We start from the raw sequence: 23,491 nt of genomic DNA on the forward strand, positions 1-23,491 counted from the left end.
TTAGGGGAGTGGGCTGGTGCGGCTCCCCCCCTGGGATGTTAAAACAGCACCAAGAAAATTACAAACAGCCTTGCATTTATCCTTATATATCCTGAGACACTAATAATTTCTAATTAAATTAGTTGGGATGTTTAGTTCAAATTTTAGTTTCGTTTTTAGTGTAACAGGAGTAGTCAGAAAATTGATTTAAGAATGGCACAGTGGGGAAATGACTTGCCTAGTGAAGAAGAGGTTGCCGGTTCAAATCCCCACTGGCATGTTTCCCAGACTATGGAAAACAACTATATTGGGCAGCAGCGATATAGGAAGATGCTGAAAGGCATCATCTCACATTGCGTGGGAGATGGCAATGGTAAACTTCTCTTGTATTATACCAAAGAAAACCACATGGCTCTGTGGTCGCCAGAGGTCAACACAGACTCCACAGCACAACTTCACTTTACCTAAAATAGAGAAGCTGCTGGAGATGGAGTTCCAGTGCATTGACCTTTTGCACCTACTATCCTAATGATCACTAGGGGCATTGGGAGTAGAGGTACTGAGTGAGGGTCTCCTTACCTGTCTCTGTTCTATGACCCCAAGACTGACTCTTCAGCATTTCCTGTGCTGAGTCACAATCCTTTTCTTCCTCCAGGAGAGCAGATGGAAACATCTCACTCTCTCCCGTTACCTATTCATTATGTCGTCCTTTAGATTAGTTTCAGGTCTTCCTATACAAGTGTACTTAATCAATAAATACTTAGTATTTAATTCTACAAGGATCTCCATGTGTTTTCTCTATACAGTTGCAATAACTAAACCATCCTCTGCTATCCACTCTGTAACTGGAGTGTGTGCCCATTTCTTAGTAGCTGAATTGATATTTATTACAGTAGGAAGTGCAGGAGTGTGCTTGACTATCTTAGCTTGCCCCCTTGGTATTAATTGACAATTTCGATTCTACCTGGAAGCGTCTTGTCAAAACAAAATCCCAGTCTTATGGGTTTTCACTGGATATGCTTATTAGTTTGGGTTATGATTGTGCTGGGAAGTCTATTAAACAACGTATTTCTGACACTGATTTACAGTTAGAAGTTGCCAAAATCCCAAAAGGTGTTTACCTTGGAGATCAGCTTTTCAACACAAAACCCACTACATACTTAAATAATATTTCTTGTTCAAAGTTCAGATGGGCGCTATCTTTAGCTCGATTAAATGCGCTCCCTACAGTGGTGCTCCAAGGGAGGTTTAGGGGGGTTCCTTACGCATCCCGACTTTGCCCTTGCGGTTCAGGCGATATTGAAACTACTGAACATGTTATTTTACATTGTGACCTCTACAAGAATGATCGATCAACACTTATCTTGCCGTATCTTGTGATGTTTCCTGGTTATCCAGATGAGTCACTCTTAAAAATTTTATTGTCAAATTTTAATCATAAATACACCAACACAGTGGCTAAGTTTTGTTATATTTTATGCAAATTACATTCTGTTGTGTGTGATAATGTTTCTGGTCAATGACCGAAATAAAGTATGTTCTGTTCTGACTAGCTTAGCTCTTAACTGGCATGTCAGTGTCGATTTAAAAATATGTAGGCTAGAGTGCCTCCTGCCCTGACAATGGAAGAATTCTAGTTTTGTCAAATTAAGGGATATGGTTAAAAATTTAGTAAGTAGTAACAATACGCAGAAGCTCGAGAATCATGCAACTTTCATCTCTAGGGAGTCATTCAACATAAAACAACGAGCCCGGTCCCGAGGTCTTGAATAATTAGATTGGTGTTGATTCCGTGGCGGGTGTGAATTGTGAGGAGTGCGAAGAAACTTTCCAAGTGGATTATGTTCCCCTTTTCCACCTTAACTGGAGCCACTCCTCCCCAGCTCGGAGGCCTCGGCAGCAGCAGCAGCAGTAGCGGCCGCCTCAGTCGGGCATCCAACCCACCCCTCCTCCCCTCCCAAGCTTGGAGGATCTGGCATTCGAGCCAGGTCCCTCCCTCCTCCGGGCCTACTTGCGGAGCAGAGGAAGAAAACAGAGAGGGGTTCGGCAGCAGCAGAGGCTCAGGGCCCCTGATGGGGGAGGGCGGGGTGCCCACTGCCGTCCAGCTGCTGCTCCGCGCTTGCGACCAAGGCGACTGCGAGAGCGCCCGAAGTTTGCTGCTGGGACCCCCGCCGGCTGCCGGGGCCGGAGAAGAGGCGTCGGCGGCAGCGGAGCCCTGCAGCTGCGTGCCTGCCGAGGTTGGGGGCACTGCAGACGTCCCTCCCGGCTCGGTGCCCGTGGACTGCACGGACGAGGCGGGCAACACTGGGCTGCAGTTCGCGGCGGCCGGCGGCCACGAGGAGCTGGTGGGCTTCCTGTTGAGGCGGGGGGCCTCGGTGCAGAGCCGGAACCACTGTGGCTGGAGCCCACTCATGCAAGCGGCCAGGTTAGCGCGGCAGCGGGCGGGGGAACAATGCGGCACCGCAGAACCAGAACGGAGCGCACCGGAGGAGCGCACGGCTGAGCTTCTCTAGAGAGCGCCACCTGTAGGTCAAGGTTGGCATAAGCTGGGCAGCGGAGCAGCTGTTGCCAGAACCTAAGGAGTATACTTGTGATTCAAATGGGCCGTAAGCCAGAATTTGGCTTTTTTTCAAGCCAGATCTGGCCACCTAGCCGCCCACCACACGAGGAGGAATCGGGAGGAGTCTGCTGTGCCGATGACGGCTTTCAGGGGTCATGTCAGGGCCCTGAGCCGATGAGAGAGTTCTTGATTACGCCCCTCCCCTTCCTCGATTAGATGTCACCTTAAATGGCACAGCAGGGGAAATGCTTGGTTGTCGGTTCAAATCCCCGCTGGTATGTTTCCCAGACTATGGAAAGCACTTATATTGGGCAGCAGCCATATAGGAAGATGCTGAAAGGCATCATCTCACACTGAGTGGGAGGAGGCAATGGTAAACTCCTCCTGTATTCTACCAAAGAAAACCACAGGCTTTGTGGGTGTCAGGAGTCGAAATCGACTTGACAGCACAACTTTACCTTACTTAGATTTTATTTAATTTTATTGAGTGTACAGCCAAGCAGAAAATGCATGAATGAGACAAGCACATGTTTTGGGAACACATACAGTATGTCACACAAGGACGCTGCAGCCTTGGGGCCAAAGCAGACCTCGTGATGTGTGTTACGATGTTGATTTCCAATCAAGCAGGAGGTGTTACTTTACATGGGATATTTAAAGTGCAACATAGGTGGGAGAGGGGATGCTGAATAGTTCTGCTGCTCATCTTATGCTTGCCATTGGAACAATTTGTTTCCAGCTGTTTTTCTCTGACTGTGTTACTTCCAGCTGCCCCTGATATTCTTTAAATGCCCCTCTCTTGTTTTATAGGAAATCATCACCATACAAACTGGAACACACAGGTTGTGCTGCCATAATATTAGTTTGGCTCTAAAAGCCAGGGTCAGCGGCAACACCCTCTCAAGAGGGCAGAGCTAGGGGAGAGGGGGCCGTTTTCGCCCCTCTTTCTAGTGGCCCCTCGGAGTGAGGGAGATAATGAAGAAAATAGGAAGGGGAGGAACTGGGGGGCCCTCGGGAGCTCAGGGGCCTGGGTTCTCAACTGGGACCTTTTTGCTCTATTATAGCTACACCCCTGCTGTCAAGTGTTCCCTATGTTCAAACCTGGGTTCAATGCTACTTAATGTGTGGAATGGTCCCTCAGATTCTGATGGAATTGTGAGATAGCGTATAATTTAGTAAAATAATCGAAATAGCCTCCAGTAGGGATGCAATCTTTCCTACAGGTTTGCTTCTATGGCTTTCATACAGTCTGACACAGAAGCCCAGATCAGATAATTCTGATCCTGGTAAGAGATCTTGCTTGGTGGGAGCTGAGACTGGCCTAAGCAACAGCCAGTTGATAGGCTGTAAGATGTAAATTATGTCTTGTGCGAGCTAAGCCAATTGTGCATATGATTTATTCACAATTTGCCTAATGTGAATTATCCTTCCCACCTCCCAAAAGGGGGGCTCAAAGATACTTTACAGCTCCTCCTCTCCAGATAACAACTTTCAAAAGGATGATGTCAGTCTGCTAATATTTTTTGCCCTCCCCTTCAAGAGGCTCTGTAATGTCCAAGTCCTTCATTTACATGTATTGTGCCTGTCATAATGATGGACATTTCATCGATTAATTGATTGCCGTCAAGTCAGTGTCGACTCTTAGTGACCACATAGATAGATTCCCTCCAGGTTGATCTGTCTTCAATTTGCCCTTTAAGGTCTCTCAGGGGTGCATTCATTTCTGTCGTAATTGAGTTCTGCCTTTCTGCTGGTTGTCTTCTTTTTCCTTCAATTTTTCATTAGCATATGTTAAAATTGAATATTTATGTACAGTGCCATTTTTTTAGGTCCTCAGATACGTTATACTGTACATTATCTCCTGTGATCTTGAGGCCTGTGTGTCCGCCCCAGTCAAGTATAAAGTGTGACCTGGGAGATCTGATTGAAAGAGCTGAAGGGGTACATGCCAGAAGTTTATATTGAACACCACCACTCCAGTTTATATGCAGTTGAGACATGACTGGTTTTGTTGTTGTTTTAAAAAGCAAAATCTCAACACAGATTCTCCAAGTGGGAGTCAGACTGAAGCTGAGAGGCTTGCCTCTCTCAGAGGATTCATAGGCATATTGAGATTTGAACTGAGGAATTCCCTGCTCACCACTCATTTCCTTAAGCACTACACTGCGCTAGTTCTCTGCATGGCTAGGGCAACACTGAGTGTCTTAAATCCAAATAATGCACTTTCTCCTGTTATGAGACTATTGGGTATAGTAACTTTTTCCTGTCTCATTTTTCCAATCAAAGGTTTGGACATCTAACTGTGTCTCACATCTTGCTAGAAAATGGTGCTGACCTTAATGCACAGAATAAACTGGGAGCCAGTGTACTTACCATGGCCTCTAGGGGAGGCCATATCAGTGTGGTTAAGTTGTTGCTGGAATCTGGAGCTTACGTTGACAATTATGACCATCTAAGTACCTGCTTGGACAACAGTAAAGAGGAACTACCAGTTATCACCCCCCTCATGGCGGCTGTCCAGCAGGGCCATGAAGCAGTTGTTCATCTTCTGTTGGACTGGGGAGCTGATTGTAATTACATTGTGAAGACCATGGGTTGGACTCCCCTCATGTTAGCGGCTGTGAGTGGAAGAGTGAGTTTGGCACAACAGCTTATGAACAAAGGAGCCAATCCTGATCAACTGAATGTGCTACATAAAACACCATATGAAATTGCTGTTGACTTCAAACATGAAGACATGAAGGATTATCTGGAGCCTTTAACAACAGTTAGACCTCAGACAGGTATGAGCTCTTTCTCTGTTTGTCCCCTCTTGTAAACAGATGTTTTTGTAAGAAAATAGCTGTTTGGATACCTTGGCAGAACTCACAGCCAATATTAGATGTTGGGTCAGCTGGTCCTTATCTCTGGGCTCAAGGTCAAGGCCAACTCATAAGGGCCAGTGGAGAGGAATATTTAGCTCTGAAACATAGAGCTTTCTGGGTTAACCCCGGCTAACTTGGCAAAGAGGCACATTTTAATGTGGTGATTCTCTTTTATTTAGCAAGGGGAGAGTAACTGGCCCTATCCACCCCCAGCACGGTACCTCCAGTGACTGTTGCTGGTGTCTGTCTTATGTTTCTTTTTAGATAGTGAGCCCTTTGGGGACAGGGAGCCATCTTATCTTATTTATTTATTATTTCTCTGTGTAAACCGCCCTGAGCTATTTTTGGAAGGCGGTACAGAAATTGAATAAATGAATGAATAAATAAATAAATATCTAGATTATTAATTCTCCAAAACGGGCCATGCGTGGGGATGTGGCAGAGAGGAGGCAATTGGCTGACAGAGGGGAAGGCGGTGATTGGTGTTGCGGAGCAGCAGGGAGTTTTGCGGGGTGGCTGGAAAGCAGCTTGACAGTTGGCTCAGGGGTGCCGTGAAGTGGCAGAGAGCTCAGAGGCTGGGGCGGGGCTTTGGGAGCCGGACAGTTGGCTCTGGGGGCTGTGGGTGGCAGACGCTTGGCTGAGCTGCGCCGTGAGCAGGGAGCTCGGAGGCTGTCAGGCAAGCGGGCGACAGTCCCTGGCAGTAGCAGGGGGAAGCAAGGACTGTGAGACAGAGATAGAAAGACGGAGGATAGAGAGAGGGGGCTTTGGAGAGAGCGAGCGGGAGAGCTGCTGCGGGGGAGGAGGGAGCGAGCGGGAGAGCTGCTGTGGGGGGAGGGAGGGAGCGAGCGGGAGAGCTGCTGCGGGGAGGAGGGAGTTGTGGAGGGGTGAGAGCGAGCGAAAGGGTTGTGGGGGGGATGCCACAGGCTCATTCTCCAACTACACAGATGCTCTGTGCAGGGTCAGCTAGTTAAAAAATAAATAAGCATCCTGGCTAGGTATCGAGTCCTCTTAGGCTGCCACTCTTGTGAGAGAGTGGCCCATGGGATAATAAGCTAATGTTGCAGCATGCATAGAGAGTACCACCAAGTACAACTTGAGTACTATTTCATGCATTAGTCCTCACAGATTGTTCTTCTCATGAGTAAGCCTAGGCACTGATAACCCCCAAAGCAAAGAGGCTAGGGCCCCCTTCCCCAATCTATATGTGATAAAAATAGAACTTTGCTGCTCCAGGTTCCGTGCTTAGGTCTGCCTTTTATATCCGACCCCAGGTCCCCCTCCCCTACCCAGCCATTTTCTCCCCTCCCAGCACTGTGATGGAGTGCCCTGCTTATGTTGCCACCTGAAGTGTCTGTGCTTGTGAACACACATCCCTTCTCAGGGAGCAAAGCACTTAGTACTCATCCTGTCATCCCGTTCCCTTGCCCTACCACTTGCCAGGTGGGGGGAGCAAGAGACAGAGTGGGAATCAGGGCTGCCCCTGAGTGACTGTGCAGTGTGACAGGCTGACAAGTCTGGGATGGGGTGTGGCGGTGTCCCTATAGCCTGGCAACCCCATAGCTGCATAGCTGCAACTCTATAGGTGAGGCGGGACTAGTTCTCTAAGAGGCTTCCAGCAAGAAGCGCTGAAAGCATGAAATAGCCACGTTCTCGGCTGGGTCTGTGCCACTGCCTCTATGATCACGGTTTGAAAATCAGCATGAAATTGCAGTTATAGCTGCACAAGCAGTCGGACATGACACTTTGGTGGCAAAACCTCAGTTGTCGGTGGCTAACCTTAGACATAACCAACAGTTCAAACTGAAGTTTGACAAGGTAAACCAGAGGTAGCTTTCAGCCTGTAACTGTGGTTTTGTGTGTTCTGGCATAACAGAGTTACAGCCTCGTCCACAATTAACTGTGGTTAGCCATTACGTCTGAATGCAGCCTATAACTAACTATGCAGTGCAGAAGTTATTACTACATTTATTCCTGAAGAAAAATCAATGTGATTCTGATTGTCAACAATATTTTCTCCACATAACAGAGGCATGTCTTTAACTTAACTAATAGTTTTCTTGCCTCAGAGGAGCAGCATTAATTACAATACATGTTAATTACAACAACATTATAATTAATTTAACATACAATAAAGTTAACAAAACTATAATCAGCTGGAAGGATACAGCCAAAGATCTGGCTGGTTGTTTCAAATCAGTGTGTGATTTCTCATGTCTGTACTCCTGGCCATGTGCAACTTTCCTCTTGGCCATTCTCCCTCCTCTCTCAGATGCCACCTTCTGGTTTTTTCTGTTCTTCATTCCTCTAAACCGCTGCATCTCTCAAGCAGGTGGCCCCTGTTTCTTAAGCCCCATGCTTCCTTTGGCCTACTACATTTTCAAAACCCTACCATTTGCTTTCCTAGGTTTATTTACTTTCTTGCCACCTTTTTTATCTGACTCTTCAGCTTACCCTGCCTTATTCTAAGATCTGAAGAGTTCAGCCAAGACCTCACCACTGTTCCACCAGCCTGTCCCTTCCTGCACTATAAAGCAGATTTAACAGACAATACTGTGCCCTTTCTCATAAAGGACTATTTATCACATGTATGTATGTATGTATGTATGTATTGCAAGTATAAACTTATGTTGCAAACTGCTCAGTTAACACACCAAGAAAAAGGAATCAAAATAAAGGAAGCTTTATTTTGTATTCTTGAAGTCCAAACCTATGCATGCTTTTTCAGAAGTAAATCCTTGTACTTCAGTGGTTTTTACTCCTTGGTAAGTGTGCACAGGATTGCAGCTTTGCTAACAACTGAAGAAAACCAGAGTAATCTATTCCTATATAACCCATTTCCAGAACCATAGCAAAGTCTCTCTGAGGTATGCCCATTCTAGCCAACCAACGGTTGTCATAGCATCCAATCAAAATAGCACAGAAGAAGAATTACAACAATGTATTTATAGATCACAAAAGAGAAAGTTCTGCTAATCTCAGTCAACCAGTCTGGCTGGTCACAATTAGACAAGCTATTATTTTCTCCTTATTCTTTTAGCTTTATTGAATGATTTCAGGGAAAATACAAAATACAACTGCCTGTTTGACTTATAGTTATTAAACCAAACTAAACAAGTACACAATTTTAATTTTATATGTATAAATAGGTCAAACTTTCCCCCCAGTAGCCAAAAGTATTTGAATTGAAATTTGATGAAATTTCATAATATTTGAATATTTGATAAATATCAAATATGATATTTGATAAATAAAGTACATTTAATGTGATTTTGAAATTATATTTATATAAATATAAATTTAAAGGTAAATGTGCTGTCGAGTTGGTATTGACTCCTAGCGACCACAGAGCCCTGTGGTTGTCTTTTTGGAAATTATTTTTATTGGAATACTTGAAAATATTTTAAGACATGACAACCAAATAGCACACACTATCTTTGTTTAAATTTTAAGAAAAAATGAAGACCTTGAAAACTGTTAACATTTTGATTTTATTACCTCCAAAGAATGATGCATCTTTTATATTTATTGTATATGCATATGTGCTTTCTAGGGATAGTCCCTTGAAAAAGAGTTAATTGCAACTTTGAAACTTGCCCAGCAACTGGGATTGTAACCATTTGTTATTCTTCTGCTGCATCTGTCTGCTAACTATTGAACGAATGTATTCACATTTTCTTAAAACATTTTTATATGCTGCACAACACACCAGATAACTCTTCTCCACTTTATTAGAAATAATCACAATTTTGGTACACATGGTACTCCATTGTGAAGGGGCTTCACCACTTACTGTAATGGAGGGTGGCAGGCTTATATGTGGATCCTTTTGCCTCTGAACTGCTGTACTCTATATAAAAATGTATGAGGATTCTTTGGGGAAAGGGGAGCACCATGTAGTGCTCCTACACTTGAAAGGAATGGATATGGTATATGAAATCTATCACAGTCGGCTACCATAATTACAGTTATTTTCTTTCAGCCTCAAGCTTTTGCTTTTGTTCAGTTTTAATTTTGTTTCCCTTTCATTCTTTTTCTCTATTTTAGCAATCTGTCTCTTTTCAAGATCCTTACACTCTCACTTACTGGGTTAGTTTCATGGGTTAGTTTCAAAATACTTGAGATTTATTTAAGCAACATTCATGGTGATTGAGGAAGGAAGGGCATATTAGTGTTAGACCAGAACAGTAGATGCATTGGGCCCACTTCTATGGGAGTGTACATAAGCAGTAAACCGGTAAGATTAGACCCAAACTCTAGTAGGAGACTCCAGAAAATATGGTGGGGAAAATGGCATTAATTTGGATTGTCTAGTTCAGGGGTTCCCAACCTGTGGTACTCAAGATATGGTACTCTGTGGTACTCAAGATATTGCTGAACTACAGCTCCCTTCATCCTCAGCTACAATTTATTGTGACTGGGGATGATGGGATTTGTAATTCAGCAATGTCTGGAGTACCACAGGTTGGGAACCCCTGGTTTAGATCAGTGTTCTCTCTAATTCTTTTCATTTGTGCACAGAACGAGTTTTGTTCTAGGCAGCAGTATCAAGGCAATGTGTGCACATGCACATTCAGAGTGGGGCCTTCCTAATTCAACCTGAGCCAGATCTAAAATTAACTGAGAAGACATTTAAAAACTTGTGTGTGCACGCCCATGCATACACCTTAGAGGGAACACTGATCTAGATAATCAGACCTGACATTTTTCAGTGTCCTCAGTCTTTTCTCTTTTTACTTTAACAAGAATGCTCTGACTGTTTCATATATATTGTAACCTTAATTTTTTTATTTCAGCTAACTCTTTTATACTTTTCATCTCTACAATCAAAATTTCTGCCTTCCTCCACAATGGTGCTTCCTCTCCTTTTCTCCTGCCTTTTCCCTGATCCAGCAAGGCTGACCTTTCATTGGCTTCATAGTATGAAAGATGGCTCTCAGGAGTGTAGGACTAAAATTCTACATGGGCTGCAGCAATGCTATGCTGCTTTCTGGTAAGGCTTGCAATGCCTTGGGAAACTCATGTCCCAAAATAAATGCAGCATGTCTGTCTGCACCCTGCAGCAGGGCACTGAGGCCTCTCAGTCTAGGTCTGCATGTGGCTTCTGATCCATCTTTGAGCAGGACTGCAGGGTAAGACGGGAGTGGTCTCTACAGTCCCTACCAGGTCTTCTGTACTTATTAGGGTTGAGACCAGGACTCTGAGAGGAAGAAGGAAGGAACTGGCTAAAGCAATGCTCTCAGGCACCCCGGGTCCTGCAACAGTTGGATCCGGGGTGGCCAGAGCATGCCAATCTAGCTGGCTCCTCTCTTCCAGCCTTCCAGCTGCATAATTACAAGACACCCAGTACATAGGAACATAGGAAACTGCCATATACTGAGTCAGACCACTGGTCTATCTAGCTCAGTATTGTCTTCACAGACTGGCAGCGGCTTCTCCAAGGTTGCAGGCAGGAATCTCTCTCAGCCCTGTCTTGGAGAAGCCAGGGAGGGAACTTGAAAACTTCTGCTCTTCCCAGAGTGGCTTCATCCCCTGAGGGGAATATCTTGCAGTGCTCACACATCAAGTCTCCCATTCATATGCAACCAGGGCAGACCTTGCTTAGCTATGGGGACAAGTCATGCTTGCTACCACAAGACCAGCTCTCCTCTCCTACACATCCATTCCATGGCTGGATGTGGGTACAGACACCTGTGTTATCTGAATGTTGCAATAAAGGCTGGATCACGTCCTGAGACTCTAGTCCTCATGGCCAGCAGATACAAGTTTGAGAATGGAATAGGAATACATTTTAGATTTCTTCCTTTCCCTGCCTTGTGTTTTCTCCCTTTCCCCTACATTCCGTGCTTCTTCATACATTATAGTGGTTTGGAAGCTGCTTCTTTCTGGCTTTAGTCCACATCTCTGTGGTAATTTTTGAAGCCTGGCAGTGGCACCATGTGGGTAGGGTCAGCCATGAGGGTATTTCCTACCCAATTGTGGTGCTAGTCTGTCAAGCATTACCACAGTGGCATAGGACAAAACCATGCATACGTGGTTCTCACGCCACTGTTGTACTGGCTGAAGGGGGTGCTGACATAGGATCTGTAACCCTGCAGACAAGACCACTACCTTCTAAAAATCTCCTGTTCAGCACTAAGTTGCCTATGTCATTTTATAAATAATAAATATTTTAATGCTATTATGTCAAAAGGGGTTAGATATGTTAACTTTTCAGATTATGTTATATATAAGCCCATTTTGGGATTGTTTAAATATTGCATCAAAGCTTTTCACATTTAGTATGAAGAATTGTAGAACTAAATTCTTTATACTATCGCAAAATAATTTCAGTGAATCCTTTAGGTCAGTTTTAGAATTTGAAATAATGTCTGAGTGGTTCTAGTTCAGCTTTGAAAATAAATTCTGACACTATACCTAACCTAAAATCCTGGAAAGATGATTCTCAAGTGCTCCTGCTTTCCAGAGGAAAAGTACCACTATCCTTTCACATTAATCTTTCTCAGCCCTAGAACCTCAGGACAGGGACATGGCAGTAATGTCCCAATATCTCAGCAGTCATTCTGGCCTGTGGGATGAGCACCATTACAGGATAGCATCCAATTTTTAATTGCTTTTCTTTTTGGTATCTTAGAAATCTAAACATAAATATTTAGGTAAAATGGTTTACTTAAATTATTCTGAATTAAATTGCTTGCTGGTGTTGTAGCACAAATGCAGCTATATTATAAACTATACATTTTTATTTTATTTTCCCTTCCCCACCAGATAAACAGAAGAGGCAACCCGATATCTTCCATGCTTTGAAAATGGGTAAGGTCTTTTCCCCGCTTGTTGTTCTTCTGGCACATACCAAGTCATGGTTACAGTAGAGGCTTGCAGCCAGAGATCTGGCTGGTGTTTTCAAATCATTATGTGAGCTTTTGCCACTCTGATTTCTGCAACTCCTGGTTATGTGCAGCTCTTCTCTCTGCCTCCTTTCTCTCGGTTTTTCTTTTCCTGTCAGGTTCTTACTTTTAGTCTTCACTTCTTTCCTTCATTCATACGGACATCTTCCAGTTCTTCCTTCCTAGCTTCCTTTGGCTCCTACCTTCTCCTTTTTTAGGCCCTGTAACTTCTTCCTCTCTTTCCTAGTCTCGCTACCTGTAAGATCTGAAGAGACGAACCAATGCTAGCAAGAGGAACCCAGGTTCGGAGTAGCTCATAGTGGCAGTTTTCCTCCTCCTCCTCCTCCCAACTGTATATATAGCATTTTATAGATAATGAGTAAACTGTCCCAGGGGGCTCCCTGACACAAGCAGGAGCACAGAGGTAAAGGAGGGAAGCAAAATCAGGGAGAAACTGGAGAAGGGAGCTCGAAAGAGTTGCTCTCCTCCCCAGTGTCAGTGGCAGCTCTGGCTTACTGAAATAGGAGGTTGACTCTTTTGAGATATTTTCTGTTTAAGCCATATGTTCTGAGTCAGTGGAGTAGTCTCCCTGCCCAGCTGTAAAGATTTATAACTGCAGCAAATGAGCAATTGAAATCGCTTGCCTAAAATAATTGCATTCTGTCTGGTTACCAAAGTCAGTCTTACCATGAAGCAGGTTCAAGTGGGCTGATTCAGGTGGCATATTGTGGCTCGTTCTCAGGAGTGCAGCATGGCAGCCCACCCAGCAACACACACACACCCATTGATGGGGCAAAGAGGAGGGAAGACAAAATGGCACTATGCTGCTTTTCTTTGTTTCTTCCTAATGGAAAAGGAAGGGGAGGGGAGGAAGCAAAAGGTGGAGAGGGAGGGTGTACCATTTGGTGGTCACATCAGGGAAAGAAATATCATGGGCTGGGCATTGTTTAAAAAGACATCCTTTTTGCTGCCTGAACTCTTACTGGTTGCTCAAGAATATTATTGTCTCCATAGGGAACTTTCAGTTGGTCAAAGAAATTACCGATGAAGATCCAGCACAAGCCAATGTCACGAATGATGATGGTGCTTCCCCACTGATGATTGCAGCTGTTACTGGACAGTTGTCCCTTGTACAGCTCCTTGTTTCAAGAAATGCCAATATTGACAAACAAGATAATGTCCATGGCTGGACAGCACTAATGCAGGCCACATATCATGGGTAAATATTTTCCTGGTTTGGGGCGGGGAATGCTTTTTCTTACATTAATATCCACCTTTGTGATTACCCCACAAAAACCCTCCAAACCCGAAGATACAGTGGGGGTTTTCCCCACATTTGAAGCTCCATACTTTCTCATGCACATATGCACTAGAGAGGAGCTACATGGCCCTTTTGTTTGTTTGTTCTATTTTTATACTGCCTTTCATAAGACATCCCAAGGCGGTTTACAAAAGCTGAAATACAATAAAACTCCACGAAAACCTTGAAATCGGTTAATTTAAAAAAAATCCCCCCACCTCAAAACCAAGCCCATAAACGAAAACCTTGAAATCGGTTAATTAAAAAAAAATCCCCCCACCTCAAAACCAAACCCATAAACGAAAACCTTGAAATCGGTTAATTAAAAAAAATCCCCCCACCTCAAAACCAAACCCATAAACAAGACAAACACAAGCAGAAAAGCTGAGAGACCTGGCACCCTTAAGGAGTAAATGCCTGAAAAAATAAAATAAAAAGTCTTTAGTTGTTTTTTAAAAGCAGCCAGAGATGTCAAAGAGTGGACATTCACTGAGAGAGCATTCCAGACCCTGGGGGCAACAACTGAGAATGCCGTGCCTTGCGTGCATGACAATTTAGCCTCTCTCAATGTTGGCACATGGAGCAAAGGCCCCTCTGATGATCTCGTTGGGCGGGAAGAACCTTGGGAGCAGGTGGTCCTTCAGGTATCCAGGACCCAAACCATTTTCTGTCCAATTTTTCTTTGTCCTGTTTAAGAAGGTGTTTTCTTTTGGTGTTGTGCTGACATTGAGCAACGCTGAACAAACACTAAAGAAAGGCCACCTGTGGTGTCTGCAAGTCCTGCTCACCCTTAGGCTCACATCATCATCATCATCATCATCATTATTATTATTATTATTATTATTATTATTATTATTTATTACATTTATATCCCGCTCTTCCTCCAAGGAGCCCAGAGCGGTGTACTACATACTTAAGTTTCTCCTCACAACAACCCTGTGGTTAGGCTGAGAGATTGGACATGATATTTGTATAGGGTCCACGTTAAGGAAATACCATTTGTGTAGGCCTGGACCATGTGGTCATTAATCCACATCAAACCCAGGAAACATGGAAACAAATGAACATACAGTTCAGGGTCCGCATGTTGGAATTTATAGCACTTGGCAGATATTACATCCAATGCATGGATGTCCAACAGGCCTGAAGATGGGAGAAGCATGGGCCGGAGTAATTAGAGTAATCCTTCTCCTCTGCTACATGCAGCAGCAGCTGGTGAGGGCAGCGCTGAGGGGACAGAAAGAGGTGCCTTTAAAAATAAATTAAGAGGTGCTTACGAATGTTAGGGCAGCACTTGAAAGGTGCCTCAAGCAGCAGCACTCCGTCCGGGATCCCGTGTGGGGTGACAGTGCCCAACCCAGAATCCCTGCGCATGTGTGGAGGCTCTGCACATGTGCAGAGGCTAGGGCTATGCCGCTGCCCCGCAGGGAGCCCAGGCAGAGCACCACTGCTTGAGGCAGCTTGCAAGTGCTGCTCTAACATTGGTAAGCACCTGTTAATTTATTTTTAAAGGCACCTCTTGCCGCTCCCCCATTCCATCCCTGGCATTGCCCTTACTGGTCACTACTGGATATATGAATACCATAGCATTGTTAGAGTTTGTCCAATCCATACTAAAATGGAAGCAAGTCATTTATTTTTTATTAGATCAGATTTGATTGCTGAGTATGTTTACAGTCACAATATTTATAAAGCTCTGTTTTGACTAAGTCAAGATGTCCTAAAAGGTCATACCAGTCTCTGCTCTTGCAGAATGTCCATTTTTCTAGTATCCTTTTATAATTTAACCTTATATATTAAATATATGCAATTTATATTCTGTTTTATTTAAAGAAATAAAGAAGTTGTTAAGTATTTATTAAATCAAGGAGCTGATGTGAATCTCCGTGCTAAAAATGGATATACAGCCTTTGACCTGATAATGCTTCTGAATGATCCAGGTATTTTGTGTGGCTGTGCATGCATGTCTCTTTTGTGTTCAATGTTTTTTGTAAGTGAAGAGGCTTCACTGGTTTGAGGGATAAATAATTCTTTCTAAAGGAAAATGTTGAGGGGGTCTGAGGGGAAACATTAAAGTCCTCACACAGCAGAGTATGCCCTGGTAGTAAAGAAGATTAGCCCAAGAGATTATCTGGAGTATATGACATTGTCATTTGACAGATATTCCATTATCTCATTTCCTGTATATTCACCTCCATTATCTGATCTCAGAATTTAAGTCTTCCATTCAAACTTATCTCTTGCAACATATTCCTTCAATTTTTCAAGTACTTGGTTCTTTAAACTAATTAAATAAGTAAATATATATTTACATTGGACTCAAGTGTGAGCATAAACAATGCATCCTCAATAATCAGTTTCACTATTTCTCCTTTTTGCAGTTTGCAGTGTAGCCTTGCAGAATCTCTGCCTTCAACAAACATCTGCTCCCCATCCACTAGCAATATGGGAACATTGTAATTTGTATCCAATTTAGTAAATCTTTCTCTCTCTTTAATCAAATTGCTGGTTGTGCGTGAATCAATACAAATTCCAGTTTTACATTTTGTAAAACTAGCTCTTACATTCTTCTCTGTATTAGCAACATATGTTTTATGTTTGTCAGACTTATGCTATCCTTGCTTCCATGGATTTTTCTTTGTATGCCTAGGTGACTCACTTCTCTTGAAATGTGGGATAACCTTTTTACTTATACATTCTTTGTTCTGAGGACATGGAGCCTTCCCACAAACAGAATGCTTTTTGTTCTTATGATACATTTTGTCTGTCTGTCTATCTATCTGTCTATCTATCTGTCTATCTATCAATCATATTTTAATACCGCCTGATATGTACATCTCTAGGTGGTGTGTGTGTGTTTTTTTTTTAAAGTTGTAAAAGTACTTTCTTCATTTGACTTTAGTTGCTGCCCATTACCTCTGCACAAATTGAAGTCTTCCAAGCAGTTTATTACAAACTCCAAACTCAAATCATCTTTGGCTTCCAATACACTTACATTAGGCTCAAAAGACTCAGGAAGACTGTTCAGTAACAATCCAATCTGAACCGTATCAGGCAAAATTACTCCATGTGCTTGCAGCTGTTCTGAAGTGTCCAACATCTCATTTACATGCTTAGACAGATCCTCTCTCTTTTTTTGTTTCTTATTACACATCTTTATAACTTGATGCACCTTGGAGACAGCGGACTTTCTTTCATATAACTTCTTTAGAGTTTCCCACATGCCCTTTGCATGCTGTTTATTTTTTAAATGCACCAATGTAGAATCACTCACTGATAAACAAATTATTCCCATGGCTTTATCATCTTCACTGTCCCAAGGCTTGTCTTTCTTCTCCTTCTCTGACAGGGTGCTCTGTGTGTAAGACCCTGCTGATTCCATGGCTTTTTAGAAGCATCTCCATTTTGAAAGACCACATCTAAAAATCTGGACCTTGTGATTCCTCAATCCTCTGTAGCACTTGTCCTGTCCCCATCTTTGAGAAAACCTTGTTTTCTTATTCAGGCTAATTACTTTCCTCACCATTCTCAGCACCCTGGGCCTATAACCCTTTTGAGGGGTGTGAGAAGGAACATTAAAAAGTCCTCACACAGCAGAGTATGCTATGGTGGTAAAGAAGAGCCCAAGAGATTTTCTGGAAATAGTAGGCTGAGTTCAAAACACCAAAGATTTATTAAGAAACATCACATACTGAGCCCTTTCCCATGATTGAGTGCTTGAGGATTGAGGGCCGCCCACCCTCAGGGAAGGCAGCAAGAAGAGTGCCTTTCCTGCAGATGATTGATGTGGAGTTGCTGGGCATGTGAATTGTGCACCCAGATGGTCCTTGACTGCCACAGTCAGCAAGGAGGTGCAGGGGTCAGGACACGTCATCTGGCCCTTGGAAATCCCACAATGCACCACACGAATGCACAGTGCATTGTGGGGATACCCCCAGTGACAGGTGGGCGCCCATCAGTGTTTCAATGCTGGCTGAAAGCAGCCAGAACTGACACACAGTCAATTAAATGGGGTTTAGGGAGCACTCACTTGCTTAACAACTCAGCTTACTAGTCAGGTTTGCTGCCGAGACTCCACCGAGAGCCATTTGGCTCCTGGTGGTTCCCATGGGCAGCCAAGCCTGGGCATGGCTAGCCTGGCCTTGGCTGCTCATGAGAACAGCCTCATGTAGAGAGACATAGAACACCATACCCAAAGAGGAACTAGCATTCAACCACACCTGAACAGTTCTAATTGACTCTAAGCGACCAAGACAGACCTATTAACATCTCATCATGCCTCTAGTAGCCAGAAGAGGTTACTGCAGTGCTAAGAGCATTGCTATAGGATTCTCACTTCTAACAAACGTGTGTGAATTTTTCAGATGCAGAACTTGTGCGGTTGCTAGCATCAGCCTGCATGCAAGTAGACAAAGAAAAGGGTAAGCAGAACAGCAAAGCAACTGCACCCTCTTCCATAAATAAGCAATCTTCAGATGTCCCCATGTTGCCAGATGACAAGGGAGGATTAAAGGTATACACATGTAATGTAAGGTATTGTGAATACATGGTGAATATATGAATTTCTGTTGTAGGCCTATTAACGCTACACAAACTGGTGGCAGATTGAACTAATTAATGATAGGATTTCTCTATCGCTAAGTAATTATCAAAACTGAACTTGCAGGGAGAACATGGTCATGAATTGTCAGGGTCCAAAGTGCCAGCAGGGCCACAGGGACAGTCTCAGACTGGAGGGAAGTGGATTAATAATGCACCCAGCTCCTTCATCTTCTCCCACCAGGCTCACTGCTCATCCTGGTAATGAGCCTATCCAGGGCTGTAGCTCGGGGAGAGGGGGCCTGTGTTTCCCTCTCTCCCTGGCGGCCCCTCAAAGTAAGGGAGATAATGATGAAAATAGGAAGGGGTGGAGCTGAAGGGCCCTCAGGAGCTGCCTCCCCCTGGGTTCTTTGAACCCCTTTATTCAATTATAGCTACACCCCTGAGCCTATGTTTTCCCCAGGCTGTAGCAGTCATGGCTCCAGAAATAGCTGTGCCAGGTGTACTCTCTTCCTTCCTTCCAGGTACAGCAACATCTGTGTAAGGCATTATGGCTCTTGAAGAAGGGAATTCAGCAGCAGGACCCAAATGCTTTACCTCTCCACCTCCTCGGCAGCTTAGTTGCTGGAGAAGGAAAATGCTGACACTCTCTCTGCTGTACTGCAGCACCACCGCTGTGGGTGGACAAGGGTGATATTGCAGTTACCAACTCAGCAAAGCTCAGTTGACACAATGGGCCAATAAGATTCCACTGGGTCCGATAAAGCTGCTGGCTGGTGAAGGTTCTCAGTCTGAGCAACTTGCTCAGGCATAGACAAGACCGAGCTGTTGTTAAACTGATGACTGCCATCGGCACTCCCCAAATAAGACTGTGCTCTTGTGCCATTGTAATGGTTTATTCTTTCTGCTTCCTTGCTCTTGGTCTTCTTCCACATGAGCAAGGAAAGGGCTGAATAAATAGTTAGACTGAAAGGACTGAATAAATAGCTCTGCCGTTAGATTTACAAAACAGCTCAAAAGCATGTGCCCAGGGCTTTGGGTGGGTTATTGTTTTTAATTAACTTATAATATTTTTACATAATTTTGCCAGTGATTTATCATCATCAGTATACTTAATTATCTTTCTAAAAGTAATAATGATTATGTGTTCTTTTCTAGTCATGGTGGAGCAGAATGTCTAATAGATTTCGTAAACTGAAGTTGACCCAAACTTTAAATCATGGATTCTCCATCAATCCAGCTATGTCTTTTCCAGAAGAGTCAAAATCACCATTTGATTGTACAATGAAAGCTACTTTACAAAGTGATATCCCTGGAAATCACGATGTCACAATAGCTTGGGCAACAAAGAGCAAGGCTAATGGTAAAAACTATTTGATGTACATACACCTGTGGATATACCACCCACACAGATATTCAGGGTACAGATGTACAGATATACAAACATGCAAACATCTAGGAAAATTTTGCAGTCAAAAAGATGGTGTCATGTTAATGATATTTTAGTGAAAATCTTTAAAATATGAGATTGGTTGGGGTTTTTTGTTTGTTATTCAGGGAACAAATTCAATCACAGTGTAGCTAAATTTAATTTTATTACCTAGTCTGTTTCCCCCCAGATTTCTACAGACAAGTAATTACTTGAGATTTTTCAACTTTTATTATTTGAAAACATTGAATCCTAGCTATAATTGAGCACAAAAAAGGGAAAATATTTATTTATTTAGCACATTTTTATACCACCCTAACCCAAGGTCTCAGGGCAGTTCACAACAAATACTAAAAACAGTTTATAACAGATAATAAACGTTAAAAAGTTAAAAGCTAAAAAGTTAAAAAGCTAAAAGGCCTGGGTAAAAAAATAAGTCTTTATTTTATTTATTTATTATTTATTACATTTGTACACCGCCCCCAAACCTTCGTCTCTGGGCGGTTAACAATAGTATAAAACAAGTTAAAATATATACAAAAACTTAAAACAATTTAACAATTTAAAAATCAACCATGAATTAAAACCTTAAAATTTAAAGAACAGAAAAAGCTTGGGTGAAGAGGTGGGTTTTCAAATGCTTTCTTTAAAATACCATTTTTAGACACTTTTAGACACTTTAGACACTTTTTAAAAGCCGCTAGAGATGGGGAGACTCTTATTCCCACGGGAAGCGCGTTCCAAAGTCTTGGGGCGACAACAGAGAAGGCTCGTCCCTGGGTGGCCACCAAACGACATGAAGTAGCCACAGACGAGCCTCCCCTGATGTACGCAGTGGACGTACAAAAATATGAATGATGAAAGGCTGGTTCAAATAATTAACATTTCCAATGCAGAAAGCACTTCTTTGTAGGGAAAAGCATGAAAACTGTGCATTGATCCTCTATTGCCAATCACATCTTTTCAATGCATATACATGTATGAAATATATGTAGATGAAGTTGTAATATGTGTTGATGTGGTCTGCATGTATTTTCCTATACACATGCTTTCTACACAGGAAATACATAGAGGCTGTTCATATGTGTGTGCAAAACTGGGCTAAGGGAGCCCAGCCCAGTTTTGCACGTCTGTGTGAACCGCTGGGATTGGGCCCGATCCCAGAAGCCCTTAAAAATGAGGTTAAGGGAGCGCGCGCTCCCTTAACCTCATTTATTTGCTCATGTGTCAGCTGTAGCTGCTTGCAGTTGTGGCTGGCACACTCAGGGGTGGGGTGGGATCCCAATAATGCACCGCATACTCACATGGTGCATTATTGGGGCTTCAGAGGCCAGGGCAACGTGCGGTGGCGTGTCCTGGCACTCTGACCCTCGTAGCTCCAGGGAACAGCTGCCGGTCATCTGATCCGACCACCCAGGGAAGCAAGGACGATCATCTGCGGGGAGGGTAAGTATAACCCTCTCTCCCCGCAGACTAGTGATGTGCATGGTCCGGAGAAGTCCGGACCGGCACCAAAGGGGGGCCTTGTTTTTAGGGCGGGGAGGGCTTGCTTAGCCCTCCCGCCTCCTTGCCCCCACCAGCGCCCGTATTTTCTATTATAGGGGCGCTGGAAACCAGCGGCCCCCCCCCGCGGCGGCGGCGGCGAAAGAACTCCCCATGCCAGCCCTCCCTCCCTCCCAGCTAGCTGCCCGCCCGCCCGCTGCTCACCCGCTCACCGGATAGTAAACGAGAGGAGCTCCGGCACAGAGCTCCTCTCGTTTGGAAGGCCTCCGGCAGAATGGTGTTTTGCGTGCGCCGCAAAGCATGCCGTTCACCGGAGGCTCGGTCTACCCGCCGGGAAAGGGCCGGGTAGACCGGGCCTCCGATCGCTGGGTAGACCGGGCCTCCGATCGCCGGAGGCCCGGTCTACCCAGCGATCGGAGGCCCGGTCTACCCGGCCCTTTCCCGGCGGGTAGACCGAGCCTCCGGCGAACGGCATGCTTTGCGGCGCGCGCAAAACACCATTCTGCTGGAGGCCTTCCAAACGAGAGGAGCTCTGTGCCGGAGCTCCTCTCGTTTACTATCCGGTGAGCAGGTGAGCAGCGGGCGGGCGGGCGGGCAGCTAGCTGGGAGGGAGGGAGGGCTGGCATGGGTAGTTCTTTCGCCGCGGCGGGGGGGGGGGGGCGGCTGGTTTCCAGCGCCCCTATACTAGAAAATACGGGCGCTGGCGGGGGCAAGGAGGCGGGAGGGCTAAGCAAGCCCTCCCCGCCCTTAAAAGCATACCCCCCCCCACCCGGACCCGGACCAGGCAGGGCCGGACCGGTCCGGCAGTTCGGCCATTCTTTGGAATGGCCGCCGGACCGGTTCGGGCACACCACTACCGCAGACCGCCCTGGCAGAGGTGACTCTAGGGAAAATAGTGCCTAGGGCAAGCATTGAAATTGCGCCCCCTGTCCAAACATCTGACACCCATCTTTCAGATAACTTTACCATAATATCAGCTCAAAAATACAAGTCAAGCTCGTTAATCTTTTAATATTTCAAAAACTATTTAGCAGTGGACGTAGCCAGACCAAAAAATGCTGGGAAACTACAAATTTCAGTTTGTTGGGTCTCATGAAATACCCAAATACTATGTGGAAGTATACTTGGAAAACTAAACAGAAGTGCCTGTCTGATTCTCTACTCTGCATTGTAGCATCACTATTACATAAGTTTTAAAAATAAATGGAGAATTTGACTTTTCCCAGATAATCTGAAAATAATCAAAGGATATGCAGAGTAAACTGTGTCACCACTTGGAATATATTCTAGTATTGCAGAAAGACAGTTAAAATGAGAGAAAGAGAGCAAGAAACTCCCAGTGGGCCTTATATTAAGGATTTCACACTGATTCAAAGACAAACTCACCATTCCCCCTCCCCCCGCTGGCCTTTTAATTCACTGCCACAGCCCGCCCCGGGCTGATTTTCGGGCCTGTGCGGGCCTGCAAAGATCGGCTTGGTGGCCATTTTGGAAGCTGCAATGCATGCTCAAATGGCCTCTGTGAGGCCTGGCAGGGCCTAGGGCTTCTTAGAAGCCATTTGAGCATGCATGGTGGCCATTTTGTTTTTGGTGGCCATTTTTTTAATTTTAAGAAATGGCACCCCCCTTCAAGTGGCGCCCGGGGCACGTGCCCTGCCTGCCCCACCCTAGATACGCCCCTGCACCCTGGAGCTCTTCTCACTGATCATGAGAAGAACTCCATAGTATTGTTCCTGAACTGAAAATGCTCAGAAACCTTGTGGTAACTTTTTAAAGTCCAGGGCTGACATCCTGACTCAGGATGTGCATATGTAAGTAGGGTGTGCAGGCATGCAACAGCACCCCTCACGCAACTCCCCCGTCCTCCTGCACTTGCACAGAGGGCTAAGAGTCTGTTGTGCTGCCCACAATCTGGAAGCACTTAGTAAAATTTGAAACAAGTTGCTGACCTTTCCCGACATGTTTCTGATCTTACTAAGTGCTTCTGGAGCACAGGAGCACTCTGGACTCTTAGCCCTCTTGCACAACAGTGTGAGTTCAGGAGGATGTGGGAGAGGTGCGGCTGTGTGCCCTACTTACACACTTCATTAGTAAGGATGTCAGCCCATGTCTGTCATTGTTTTAAGTCACTCCCTTTGCCTGTGGGCACCTCTGGGCAGGCAGACACCCACTAACTCACCTTGCTGCCTCCACCTGCTGCTCCCACTGCTAGCTGCTTCTCCTGCGGTGCATGATAATACTGGCTGGCCAGCCTGCTGCAGCACGTTATAATGATGTCGCCATGCGATGCGGCAATGTCATATGATTGTGGTAGGCTGGCTGGCGTTATAATGTGCCGTGGCAGAAGCAGCTGGCAGCAGGAGCAGTGGGTGGAAGCTGTGGGGGGAGCCAGTGGGTGGGCACCTCCTTTTGGGTGGGTGCCCATTTGTTCAC

The 23,491-nt window shown here is 44.7% G+C and overlaps 1 protein-coding gene across 3 annotated transcripts in view; it reads left to right on the plus strand.

Annotated features, from left to right (window-relative positions):
• The first annotated feature begins 1,907 nt into the window (after positions 1-1,907).
• Positions 1,908-23,491, plus strand: part of ANKS6 (ankyrin repeat and sterile alpha motif domain containing 6) — a 40,615-nt gene continuing 19,031 nt past the window's right edge. The window contains exons 1-7 of one of the 3 annotated variants that reach the window (XM_053249480.1): positions 1,908-2,404; positions 4,826-5,322; positions 12,169-12,213; positions 13,302-13,506; positions 15,421-15,527; positions 17,952-18,100; positions 19,285-19,489. In XM_053249480.1, coding sequence (XP_053105455.1) covers positions 2,052-2,404; positions 4,826-5,322; positions 12,169-12,213; positions 13,302-13,506; positions 15,421-15,527; positions 17,952-18,100; positions 19,285-19,489 — 1,561 coding nt within the window. In that variant the 5' untranslated portion in view covers positions 1,908-2,051. Of the gene's footprint in view, positions 2,405-2,534; positions 2,815-4,825; positions 5,323-10,196; positions 10,394-12,168; positions 12,214-13,301; positions 13,507-15,420; positions 15,528-17,951; positions 18,101-19,284; positions 19,490-23,491 lie in introns of those variants that run through there. The other 2 variants (XM_053249481.1, XM_053249482.1) reach the window with 2 other exon arrangements.

Source organism: Hemicordylus capensis, chromosome 4 (genome assembly GCF_027244095.1).
Source record: "Hemicordylus capensis ecotype Gifberg chromosome 4, rHemCap1.1.pri, whole genome shotgun sequence".
NCBI lineage: Eukaryota > Metazoa > Chordata > Lepidosauria > Squamata > Cordylidae > Hemicordylus > Hemicordylus capensis.